Genomic DNA, 13,562 nt, shown 5'->3' on the forward strand with positions numbered 1-13,562 from the left:
AGTAGCAACCAAGAACAAGCATTTATCTAATAGGTGTCTCAACATATAAGAATTTTTGGTCTGTTACTCATCAGGTATTAAAGAAAAATAAGGAAAATGGCCCTGGAGCATGCCCCTTTATAACCAGTTCCCATATGTCTGCCCTGACAGAGGTGTTTTGTATAAGAATGAAAGTGTTACTAAGCCCACTAAAGTTAAATCTGTCTGTATTTGCAGTAAATCATGCTTTTTATACTCACTGTGGAACCTAAGGGGTTCATCCTGTGCATTGTGTAAAAAGGATGTTTGATCCTGTCTTCTCTGATCCTCCCCTTCTTCTACAGTCCCCAATTCATATCCTGATAGAACAGAACCCTAGGAGGCACTCTGCACAATCTGGAGTGTATTGCTAAAGAATTTTTCTTTTTTTTTTGGAGGGTGCATGTGATTGGCACAGGGCCAATCAGCACTGTCCAAGAGGGCCAGGGGATATGCAGCCTCATGGGACAGTTACTCACTCACTCACGTTTTTTGCACATTTTCATGCGTAAATGGACATCGCAGATAGGGCAGACCATTCACTTGAATGTTCCTTATGTCTTTTGGCAAACTCCAGTACAGTATAGTGCAGAAAAAATGCAGCATGTTCTATTTCTCCAGAAGGTCTCCAGACCCCCCCCCCCCTTCACGACCAGGCCATCCTTTGCTATTTAGCACTGCTCTACTTTAACTGGAGTTTGCACAGTCATGCACCACTGTACGCAAATTTAATTTATATAATTTTTTTCACACAAATAGAGCTTTCTTTTGGTGGTATTTGATCACCACTGGGTTTTTATTTTTTTGCGATATAAAAAAGACTGAACATTTTGAAAAAAAAACACATTTTTTTCCTGCTTTAACCGCTTTCCGACCAGCCGCCGCAGATATACTGCGGCACGCTGGCTCCCAAAGGCAAATCATCGTACATGTACGGCGCTCGCTCTGGGGGGGCTAGGGGGCGAGCGAGCACCACCGGTGGCGCGCTCCCGCCCCCACTCTTCAGCTGGGAAGCCAGTGCATGTGTCATGCGGCTCCGATTGCTGCCTGACACCCTCGATCTCCTCCCGCTGACAGAGAAGGACGGTTGGCTGATGTAAACACAGCCGTCCGTCCTTCTCCCTGCAATGATCACAGAGACTATGTAATCCTGCTATATAGGATCGCATGTCTCCATGATCATCTCACAAGCCCAAACCCCCCACAGTGCATATTTTTTAGCACTGATTACTGTAGTAATGTCACTGGTACCCCCAAAAGTGTCAGAAATGTTATTTAGGGGTCCGATCTGTCCGCTGCAATGTCGCAGTCCCGCAAAAAATCGCAGATTGCCACCATTACCAGTAAAAAAAAAAAATAATAAAAATTACATAAATCTTTCCCGTAGTTAGTAGACACAATAAATTTTGCGCAAACCAATCAAAATACGCGTATTGTGATTTTTTTACCAAAAATATGTAGCAAAAAATAAATTGGCCTAAAATGTTAAAAAATTTAGATTTTTAAATTTCTTTTTTTTTTGAGAATGTCATATAAAAGATTTGAAAATTATTGTTTTTTTTTTTTTTTCAAAATTGCCGCTCTTTTTGTTTATAGCGCGAAAAAAAAAAAAAAAAAGGCACAGGTGATCAAATACCACCAAAAGAAATCTCTATTTGTGGGAAAAAAAGGACGTAATTTTTGTTTGGGTGCAGTGTCGCACGACCACACAATTGTCCGTTAAATTAACGCAGTGCCAAATCGCAAAATAGGGCCTGGTCATTAAGGGGCAAATCTTTCTGGGGCTAAAGCTGTTATAACATATCCAATAAAAATAATGAAAAAAAAATTAATTTCTTCATCAATTTAGGCCAGATGTATTCTGCTACATGTCTTTGGTAAAAAAAAAAATCCCAATAACTGTATATTGATCAGTTTGTGGGAAAATTATAGCATCTACAAACTATGGTGTATATATATATATATATATATATATATATATATATATATTGGATTTTTTTCATATATGTTACTAATGGTGGCAAAAAGCGACTTATAATGGGACTCTAAAAATGTCACACAAGCCAGGACTCCTGACTTCAGTGCTGTTTGCATTTGGTCAGTGACTCTCTAGGCATGTAGCAACTACTAAAAAAGTAATGAATGAGAGGTCCCATTCTCCTATCACGGTGAATATACTTATATCACTAAACTACTACTAGATGTTCATTCATGCCTAGCCTTTAGGACGATGTCAAATTTATACAGAACTCCAGACAAAACAAAAATCCTGCAATATACCTTATATGTTAAACGTATGCTTTCTTTCTGTTTTTAGAATGTGCTATGCTCATTGTGGACTGCTAACAGCCACATAAACAACAGACTATTACACACATGTGGTTCTATTAACCAGTAGCCACTTCCACATTCCAAAATGGTACTAATTCAAGTTACTGATTGTTTGAGGAAAATGTATTATTATATGTTTTGGTACAGGTGAAACTGGCGACAATATTTAAACAAAATACAGACTTTCTGCATTCTGAAATATGTGTTTGGTGGCCTTTTTCTGTCTTGACTGGCTTTTTTTTTTTTTTAGTACAGTTATATTTGATTATCATAAAATAACTATATTACCACATTTGAATTAAGAGAAATACAAATATCCAATTAGACATGGAAACATAGAGTATGAATGAAATAAAATAATTAGATATGCCTTGTTGTTTCTTTTGTTTGATTCTTACTTGTGTATAGGGATAAAAGGGTGTCGTTTCCTTTCACAAGATCATCCACAACAGCAGAAACCAGGAAGGTGTAATAATTTCCAGGTGTCAGATGGTCAATTATAACTGAGGTTGAAGTGGCATTTCTGTTATAAGTGGAGTTTTGCAGAACTTGGATCATATATGAACTTGCATTTCCCTGTGGAGGCGCCCAGCTCAGAAGGACATATGTGGTGGAGACTGTGCCTGCTGCAAGGCTGGTCACTACTTCGGGGACTGTTAGGAAAGAATAAGAAAATATGGTTTAAATTTATTGGTATGATTATATGGTAAGTACAAGAAGCATAGCATAAATATTACTCCAATTTTATGTTGTTGTTGTTGTTGCTGCTATTGAATACATGTATCATGTGTTTAATAAAGAATCATTGTTTTGTTACCTAATGGAAGTATGGTAAACAACTTTTTCCTTTTAAAAATGTATCATACACAACAAAGCGCATCATAATGACTAATTGTCCATTCTGAGTACTTACTTGTATAGACAGATACATTGGAGCTGTTTCCTCGAGCTGGATTTCCATCCACAATTACATAGACGAGGAATGAGTAATGATTGCCAGGTGAAAGATCTCTGATTACAGCAGAATTAGTGTATAGAAAGTCCAGCACTGTGGATCCATTCATCTCTATCAGGTAATGAGATACATTTCCATCTGGTTTCTCCCATCTCAGAGATATAGAAGTGGTGTTGATGTTCTCTGTGTCCAGGTTCTTCACTACTCCAGGTACTGCAAAGTGCAGAGTTTGCAGTAAAATATTATATAATAATCTCAAGATTTTAAAAAACAAATTATGGTTCATCACAGTGACGAATATTCCCTGTATACAAAAGTGCATCCTGCATTGTACCCAGAATACTGAAAATGTATTACCTTAGAGCAGCCTCTCTCAACATGGAACCCTAAGGTTCCTCCAAAGGTTTATAGGGGTTCCTTCAGCAATGAGCAATTTCTGTCTCTCAAATAATTATCCACAGATACCAATGATGCTTTTTAGCTATCTATAAGGAGGGAGGGATTCTTTCCAATGGCCACAAATGTAGGGAACATTATTTCCACTGACCATCAATTATTATATATACATATATCATTACTGTACCGTAAGCTGTAGATATTGTATTTATTAGCAGAGGTTCCCTGTGACTGGACAAATATTTCAAGGGTTCACTTCCCCCATGTAAAGAAAAAAAAAGTTGAGAAAGGCTGCTTTAGAGTATCACCTTTGTAATACCTTAGAATAGTTAAAAAAGGAATTGTTTATTCTGCAATACAAAACCAAGGGAAAGATTTCTTGATGCCTATATGACAGCATGCAAGCAACAGGTCTCCACTCCTATCTCTATCCACAGGACCACTTTAAATCTATAAAACAGTGAGGTAATGACCTTGCAGCATTTCTCCATTTTGTACTCAAGACTAGTGTTGAGCGAACACGGACTGTATTATTCGTGTTCGTACCGAATAATTGGATTTTTTGTACCCGAACACGGACACGGACACTTTACTGTATGTTCGGGTAAAAATCCGTGTTCGGTCGTTTTATTTCCGGGTTTTGCATGCTTTGGCGCTCTTTTCATGGCGGGCTTTCAACAGCCAATCAACAATCGTTTAACTGGTGTGCCTTAAGCCATCCCAGCCATGCCTGCAAATGTCTTAGTAGCTGTGATTGGCCGTCTGAAGCATGTGACCAAGTCTTTATAAGTTCGAGGCAGCCGCAGCGGCGTCATTATGCTGCTTAGATTCAGGGACAGAGCACACATCAACGTGCTGGCTGCTGATTAGGGAAAGATAGGCAGGAAAAAACCATTTGTGTCCGGATAGAATTGAGGGACAGGTCGGAGTGTTTAGGCAGGGCGAGTTGTAGGCATTTTAGGGATAGAGTCTGCTGAATTATAGGGTCAGTGTCTTCTACAAACTACAATCGATATTGCTGTGTGGGGGGTGGGGTGAATCTGCACTCAATCCTGATCTACGATCTCTTCTCAATCCTGTTAGGGACAGAGTCTGCTGAATTTTAGGGAAACTGTGTTCTACAAACTACAATCGATATTGCTGTGTGGTGTGGGATTGGAGATAGGCAGGTGTCAGTGATCCACATCCATTTTTCTGTGTGTGAGCTGCAGTGAACACAATCTTTTTGGGCTGCAGTGAACACAATCTTTTTGGGCTGCAGTGAACACAATCTTTTTGGGCTGCAGTGAACACAATCTTTTTGGGCTGCAGTGAACACAATCTTTTTGGGGTGCAGTGAACAAAATCTTTTTGGGGTGCAGTGAACACAATCCTTTTTGGTGTGCAGTGAACACAATCTTTGTGGGGTGCAGTGAACAAAATCCTTTGTGGGGTGCAGTGAACACAATCTTTTTGGGGTGCAGTGAACAAAATCCTTTTTGGGGTGCAGTGAACAAAATCCTTTTTGGGGTGCAGTGAACACAATCTTTTTGGGGTGCAGTGAACAAAATCCTTTGTGGGGTGCAGTGAACACAATCTTTTTGGGGTGCAGTGAACACAATCTTTTTGGGGTGGAGTGAACAACATCCTTTTTGGGGTGCAGTGAACAAAATCCTTTTTGGGGTGCAGTGAACAAAATCATTTTTGGGGTGCAGTGAACACAATCTTTTTGGGGTGCAGTGAACACAATCTTTTTGGGGTGGAGTGAACAACATCCTTTTTGGGGTGCAGTGAACAACATCCTTTTTGGGGTGCAGTGAACACAATCTTTTTGGGGTGCAGTGAACACAATCTTTGTGGGGTACAGTGAACAGAATCTTTGTGGGGTGCAGTGAACACAATCTTTGGGGGGTACAGTGAACACAATCTTTTTGGGGTGCAGTGAACACAATCTTTGTGGGGTGCAGTGAACACAATCTTTTTGGGGTGGAGTGAACAAAATCATTTTTGGGGTGCAGTGAACAACATCCTTTTTGGGGTGCAGTGATCAAAATCCTTTTTGGGGTGCAGTGAACACAATCTTTTTGGGGTGCAGTGAACAAAATCCTTTGTGGGGTGCAGTGAACAGAATCTTTGTGGGGTGCAGTGAACACAATCTTTGGGGGGGGGGTACAGTGAACACAATCTTTTTGGGGTGCAGTGAACACAATCTTTGTGGGGTACAGTGAACAGAATCTTTGTGGGGTGCAGTGAACACAATCTTTGGGGGGTACAGTGAACACAATCTTTTTGGGGTGCAGTGAACACAATCTTTGGGGGGTACAGTGAACACAATCTTTTTGGGGTGCAGTGAACACAATCTTTGTGGGGTGCAGTGAACACAATCTTTGGGGGGGGTACAGTGAACACAATCTTTTTGGGGTGCAGTGAACAACATCCTTTTAGGGTGCAGTGAACACAATCTTTGTGGGGTGCAGTGAACAACATCCTTTTAGGGTGCAGTGAACACAATCTTTGTGGGGTACAGTGAACAGAATCTTTGTGGGGTGCAGTGAACACAATCTTTGGGGGGTACAGTGAACACAATCTTTGTGAGGTGCAGTGAACACAATCTTTGTGGGGTGCAGTGAACACAATCATTGTGGGGTGCAGTGAACTCAATCTTTGTGGGGTACAGTGAACACAATCTCATACTTCTGAAGATTTGAGGGTGCTGCCTGTTCCATACTCCCCCTACTCCTCATCTAGCCTTTTAGGGGTACAAACAATAGTAATTGGGGCCTAGTGTGGTTGTGTACGTGTGATATACATACACTTTTTTTGGATCATATTTTCTATTCCGCTATTTAATCAAAAACCTTTGGGGATCAGTTAAATTGGGGGATAGTCTGTGTTGGTACGTGTGAGAGAGATCCACCTTTCCAAGTTGTTGGGGTTCATCTCATACTTCTGAAGGTTTGAGGGTGCTGCCTGTTCCATACTCCCCCTACTCCTAGCCTTTTAGGGGTACAAACAATAGTAATTGGGGCCTAGTGTGGTTGTGTACGTGTGATATACATACACTTTTTTTGGATCATATTTTCTATTCCGCTATTTAATCAAAAACCTTTGGGGATCAGTTAAATTGGGGGATAGTCTGTGTTGGTACGTGTGAGAGAGATCCACCTTTCCAAGTTGTTGGGGTTCATCTCATACTTCTGAAGGTTTGAGGGTGCTGCCTGTTCCATACCCCCCCTACTCCTCATCTAGCCTTTTAGGGGTACAAACAATAGTAATTGGGGCCTAGTGTGGTTGTGTACGTGTGATATACATACACTTTTTTTGGATCATATTTTCTATTCCGCTATTTAATCAAAAACCTTTGGGGATCAGTTAAATTGGGGGATAGTCTGTGTTGGTACGTGTGAGAGAGATCCACCTTTCCAAGTTGTTGGGGTTCATCTCATACTTCTGAAGGTTTGAGGGTGCTGCCTGTTCCATACTCCCCCTACTCCTAGCCTTTTAGGGGTACAAACAATAGTAATTGGGGCCTAGTGTGGTTGTGTACGTGTGATATACATACACTTTTTTTGGATCATATTTTCTATTCCGCTATTTAATCAAAAACCTTTGGGGATCAGTTAAATTGGGGGATAGTCTGTGTTGGTACGTGTGAGAGAGATCCACCTTTCCAAGTTTTTGGGGTTCATCTCATACTTCTGAAGATTTGAGGGTGCTGCCTGTTCCATACCCCCCCTACTCCTCATCTAGCCTTTTAGGGGTACAAACAATAGTAATTGGGGCCTAGTGTGGTTGTGTACGTGTGATATACATACACTTTTTTTGGATCATATTTTCTATTCCGCTATTTAATCAAAAACCTTTGGGGATCAGTTAAATTGGGGGATAGTCTGTGTTGGTACGTGTGAGAGAGATCCACCTTTCCAAGTTGTTGGGGTTCATCTCATACTTCTGAAGGTTTGAGGGTGCTGCCTGTTCCATACTCCCCCTACTCCTCATCTAGCCTTTTAGGGGTACAAACAATAGTAATTGGGGCCTAGTGTGGTTGTGTACGTGTGATATACATACACTTTTTTTGGATCATATTTTCTATTCCGCTATTTAATCAAAAACCTTTGGGGATCAGTTAAATTGGGGGATAGTCTGTGTTGGTACGTGTGAGAGAGATCCACCTTTCCAAGTTGTTGGGGTTCATCTCATACTTCTGAAGGTTTGAGGGTGCTGCCTGTTCCATACTCCCCCTACTCCTAGCCTTTTAGGGGTACAAACAATAGTAATTGGGGCCTAGTGTGGTTGTGTACGTGTGATATACATACACTTTTTTTGGATCATATTTTCTATTCCGCTATTTAATCAAAAACCTTTGGGGATCAGTTAAATTGGGGGATAGTCTGTGTTGGTACGTGTGAGAGAGATCCACCTTTCCAAGTTGTTGGGGTTCATCTCATACTTCTGAAGGTTTGAGGGTGCTGCCTGTTCCATACCCCCCCTACTCCTAGCCTTTTAGGGGTACAAACAATAGTAATTGGGGCCTAGTGTGGTTGTGTACGTGTGATATACATACACTTTTTTTGGATCATATTTTCTATTCCGCTATTTAATCAAAAACCTTTGGGGATCAGTTAAATTGGGGGATAGTCTGTGTTGGTACGTGTGAGAGAGATCCACCTTTCCAAGTTGTTGGGGTTCATCTCATACTTCTGAAGGTTTGAGGGTGCTGCCTGTTCCATACTCCCCCTACTCCTCATCTAGCCTTTTAGGGGTACAAACAATAGTAATTGGGGCCCAGTGTGGTTGTGTACGTGTGATATACATACACTTTTTTTGGATCATATTTTCTATTCCGCTATTTAATCAAAAACCTTTGGGGATCAGTTAAATTGGGGGATAGTCTGTGTTGGTACGTGTGAGAGAGATCCACCTTTCCAAGTTGTTGGGGTTCATCTCATACTTCTGAAGGTTTGAGGGTGCTGCCTGTTCCATACCCCCCCTACTCCTAGCCTTTTAGGGGTACAAACAATAGTAATTGGGGCCTAGTGTGGTTGTGTACGTGTGATATACATACACTTTTTTTGGATCATATTTTCTATTCCGCTATTTAATCAAAAACCTTTGGGGATCAGTTAAATTGGGGGATAGTCTGTGTTGGTACGTGTGAGAGAGATCCACCTTTCCAAGTTGTTGGGGTTCATCTCATACTTCTGAAGGTTTGAGGGTGCTGCCTGTTCCATACTCCCCCTACTCCTCATCTAGCCTTTTAGGGGTACAAACAATAGTAATTGGGGCCCAGTGTGGTTGTGTACGTGTGATATACATACACTTTTTTTGGATCATATTTTCTATTCCGCTATTTAATCAAAAACCTTTGGGGATCAGTTAAATTGGGGGATAGTCTGTGTTGGTACGTGTGAGAGAGATCCACCTTTCCAAGTTGTTGGGGTTCATCTCATACTTCTGAAGGTTTCAGGGTGCTGCCTGTTCCATACCCCCCCTACTCCTCATCTAGCCTTTTAGGGGTACAAACAATAGTAATTGGGGCCTAGTGTGGTTGTGTACGTGTGATATACATACACTTTTTTTGGATCATATTTTCTATTCCGCTATTTAATCAAAAACCTTTGGGGATCAGTTAAATTGGGGGATAGTCTGTGTTGGTACGTGTGAGAGAGATCCACCTTTCCAAGTTGTTGGGGTTCATCTCATACTTCTGAAGGTTTGAGGGTGCTGCCTGTTCCATACCCCCCCTACTCCTAGCCTTTTAGGGGTACAAACAATAGTAATTGGGGCCTAGTGTGGTTGTGTACGTGTGATATACATACACTTTTTTTGGATCATATTTTCTATTCCGCTATTTAATCAAAAACCTTTGGGGATCAGTTAAATTGGGGGATAGTCTGTGTTGATACGTGTGAGAGAGATCCACCTTTCCAAGTTGTTGGGGTTCATCTCATACTTCTGAAGGTTTGAGGGTGCTGCCTGTTCCATACTCCCCCTACTCCTCATCTAGCCTTTTAGGGGTACAAACAATAGTAATTGGGGCCCAGTGTGGTTGTGTACGTGTGATATACATACACTTTTTTTGGATCATATTTTCTATTCCGCTATTTAATCAAAAACCTTTGGGGATCAGTTAAATTGGGGGATAGTCTGTGTTGGTACGTGTGAGAGAGATCCACCTTTCCAAGTTGTTGGGGTTCATCTCATACTTCTGAAGGTTTGAGGGTGCTGCCTGTTCCATACCCCCCCTACTCCTCATCTAGCCTTTTAGGGGTACAAACAATAGTAATTGGGGCCTAGTGTGGTTGTGTACGTGTGATATACATACACTTTTTTTGGATCATATTTTCTATTCCGCTATTTAATCAAAAACCTTTGGGGATCAGTTATATTGGGGGATAGTCTGTGTTGGTACGTGTGAGAGAGATCCACCTTTCCAAGTTGTTGGGGTTCATCTCATACTTCTGAAGGTTTGAGGGTGCTGCCTGTTCCATACTCCCCCTACTCCTCATCTAGCCTTTTAGGGGTACAAACAATAGTAATTGGGGCCCAGTGTGGTTGTGTACGTGTGATATACATACACTTTTTTTGGATCATATTTTCTATTCCGCTATTTAATCAAAAACCTTTGGGGATCAGTTAAATTGGGGGATAGTCTGTGTTGGTACGTGTGAGAGAGATCCACCTTTCCAAGTTGTTGGGGTTCATCTCATACTTCTGAAGGTTTGAGGGTGCTGCCTGTTCCATACTCCCCCTACTCCTCATCTAGCCTTTTAGGGGTACAAACAATAGTAATTGGGGCCTAGTGTGGTTGTGTACGTGTGATATACATACACTTTTTTTGGATCATATTTTCTATTCCGCTATTTAATCAAAAACCTTTGGGGATCAGTTAAATTGGGGGATAGTCTGTGTTGGTACGTGTGAGAGAGATCCACCTTTCCAAGTTTTTGGGGTTCATCTCATACTTCTGAAGATTTGAGGGTGCTGCCTGTTCCATACCCCCCCTACTCCTCATCTAGCCTTTTAGGGGTACAAACAATAGTAATTGGGGCCTAGTGTGGTTGTGTACGTGTGATATACATACACTTTTTTTGGATCATATTTTCTATTCCGCTATTTAATCAAAAACCTTTGGGGATCAGTTAAATTGGGGGATAGTCTGTGTTGGTACGTGTGAGAGAGATCCACCTTTCCAAGTTGTTGGGGTTCATCTCATACTTCTGAAGGTTTGAGGGTGCTGCCTGTTCCATACTCCCCCTACTCCTCATCTAGCCTTTTAGGGGTACAAACAATAGTAATTGGGGCCTAGTGTGGTTGTGTACGTGTGATATACATACACTTTTTTTGGATCATATTTTCTATTCCGCTATTTAATCAAAAACCTTTGGGGATCAGTTAAATTGGGGGATAGTCTGTGTTGGTACGTGTGAGAGAGATCCACCTTTCCAAGTTGTTGGGGTTCATCTCATACTTCTGAAGGTTTGAGGGTGCTGCCTGTTCCATACTCCCCCTACTCCTAGCCTTTTAGGGGTACAAACAATAGTAATTGGGGCCTAGTGTGGTTGTGTACGTGTGATATACATACACTTTTTTTGGATCATATTTTCTATTCCGCTATTTAATCAAAAACCTTTGGGGATCAGTTAAATTGGGGGATAGTCTGTGTTGGTACGTGTGAGAGAGATCCACCTTTCCAAGTTGTTGGGGTTCATCTCATACTTCTGAAGGTTTGAGGGTGCTGCCTGTTCCATACCCCCCCTACTCCTCATCTAGCCTTTTAGGGGTACAAACAATAGTAATTGGGGCCTAGTGTGGTTGTGTACGTGTGATATACATACACTTTTTTTGGATCATATTTTCTATTCCGCTATTTAATCAAAAACCTTTGGGGATCAGTTAAATTGGGGGATAGTCTGTGTTGGTACGTGTGAGAGAGATCCACCTTTCCAAGTTGTTGGGGTTCATCTCATACTTCTGAAGGTTTGAGGGTGCTGCCTGTTCCATACCCCCCTACTCCTCATCTAGCCTTTTAGGGGTACAAACAATAGTAATTGGGGCCTAGTGTGGTTGTGTACGTGTGATATACATACACTTTTTTTGGATCATATTTTCTATTCCGCTATTTAATCAAAAACCTTTGGGGATCAGTTAAATTGGGGGATAGTCTGTGTTGGTACGTGTGAGAGAGATCCACCTTTCCAAGTTGTTGGGGTTCATCTCATACTTCTGAAGGTTTGAGGGTGCTGCCTGTTCCATACTCCCCCTACTCCTCATCTAGCCTTTTAGGGGTACAAACAATAGTAATTGGGGCCCAGTGTGGTTGTGTACGTGTGATATACATACACTTTTTTTGGATCATATTTTCTATTCCGCTATTTAATCAAAAACCTTTGGGGATCAGTTAAATTGGGGGATAGTCTGTGTTGGTACGTGTGAGAGAGATCCACCTTTCCAAGTTGTTGGGGTTCATCTCATACTTCTGAAGGTTTGAGGGTGCTGCCTGTTCCATACTCCCCCTACTCCTCATCTAGCCTTTTAGGGGTACAAACAATAGTAATTGGGGCCTAGTGTGGTTGTGTACGTGTGATATACATACACTTTTTTTGGATCATATTTTCTATTCCGCTATTTAATCAAAAACCTTTGGGGATCAGTTAAATTGGGGGATAGTCTGTGTTGGTACGTGTGAGAGAGATCCACCTTTCCAAGTTTTTGGGGTTCATCTCATACTTCTGAAGATTTGAGGGTGCTGCCTGTTCCATACCCCCCCTACTCCTCATCTAGCCTTTTAGGGGTACAAACAATAGTAATTGGGGCCTAGTGTGGTTGTGTACGTGTGATATACATACACTTTTTTTGATCATATTTCCTATTCCGCTATTCAATAAAAACCTTTGAGGATCAATTGAATTGCGGGATAGTCTGTGTCGGTACGTGTGAGATCCACCTTTCCAAGTTTTTGGGGTTCATCTCATACTTCTGAAGATTTGAGGGTGCTGCCTGTTCCATGCTCCTCCTCCTACTCCTCATCCATCCTTTTAGGGGTACAAACAATAGTAATTGGGGCCTAGTGTGGTTGTGTACGTGCGAGATACATACACTTTTTTTGATCATATTTCCTATTCCGCTATTCAATAAAAACCTTTGAGGATCAATTGAATTGCGGGATAGTCTGTGTCGGTACGTGTGAGATCCACCTTTCCAAGTTTTTGGGGTTCATCTCATACTTCTGAAGATTTGAGGGTGCTGTCTGTTCCATACTCCTCCTACTCCTCATCCATCCTTTTAGGGGTAGAAACAATAGTAATTGGGGCCTAGTGTGGTTTTGTACGTGCGAGATACATACACTTTTTTGGATCATATTTCCTATTCCGCTATTCAATAAAAACCTTTCTAGGGCAAGATCTTAAATTACAGAAATATGAGGAGACCGTCAAATAAGGGCCGTGGCCTGGGTCGTGGTGCTGCTGGTAGAGCTCCTGTTGCAAGGAGAGGACGTGGTCGATCTGTGCCAGCTACACGCACAAGTGAAACACCTTCCTCAAGTGTGAGTAGGCGACAGAACCTGCATCAGTATTTGGTAGGGCATCAAACGCCCCTAGAAGTGATGAGGCCAGAACAAGTTGAGGCGATAGTAGATTGGTTTGCTGCTGACAGTGCCTCCAGTTCCTTCACATTGTCTCCCACCCAGTCTACTGCAGAAAGGTCAGAGTTGGCACCTGCAGCCAATGTCCAACCGTCTTTCACCTCACCCCCTTGCAAATCAGGCCAGCAGTCTGAGCCCCAAGCCATACAGCAGTCTCTTATTCTTTTTGAGGACTCTGTCAGCAGGGTTTCCCAGGGCCATCCACCTAGCCCTGCCCCAGAAGTGGAAGAGATTGAG

The 13,562-nt window shown here is 41.7% G+C and overlaps 1 protein-coding gene across 1 annotated transcript in view; it reads right to left on the reverse strand.

The window, feature by feature from the left end:
• LOC309550515 (titin-like) overlaps positions 1 to 13,562 on the reverse strand; it is a gene marked incomplete at its 5' end in the record, with an annotated part of 297,613 nt that overhangs the window by 137,532 nt on the left and 146,519 nt on the right. Inside the window, 2 exons of the mRNA XM_082250877.1 lie at positions 2,748 to 3,002; positions 3,263 to 3,517. Of these exons, the coding sequence (XP_082107003.1) occupies positions 2,748 to 3,002; positions 3,263 to 3,517 (510 nt within the window). The remainder of the gene's footprint in view (positions 1 to 2,747; positions 3,003 to 3,262; positions 3,518 to 13,562) is intronic.

The sequence above is a fragment of the Pelophylax lessonae genome, assembly GCF_965119305.1.
Source record: "Pelophylax lessonae genome assembly, chromosome: 3".
Lineage (NCBI taxonomy): Eukaryota > Metazoa > Chordata > Amphibia > Anura > Ranidae > Pelophylax > Pelophylax lessonae.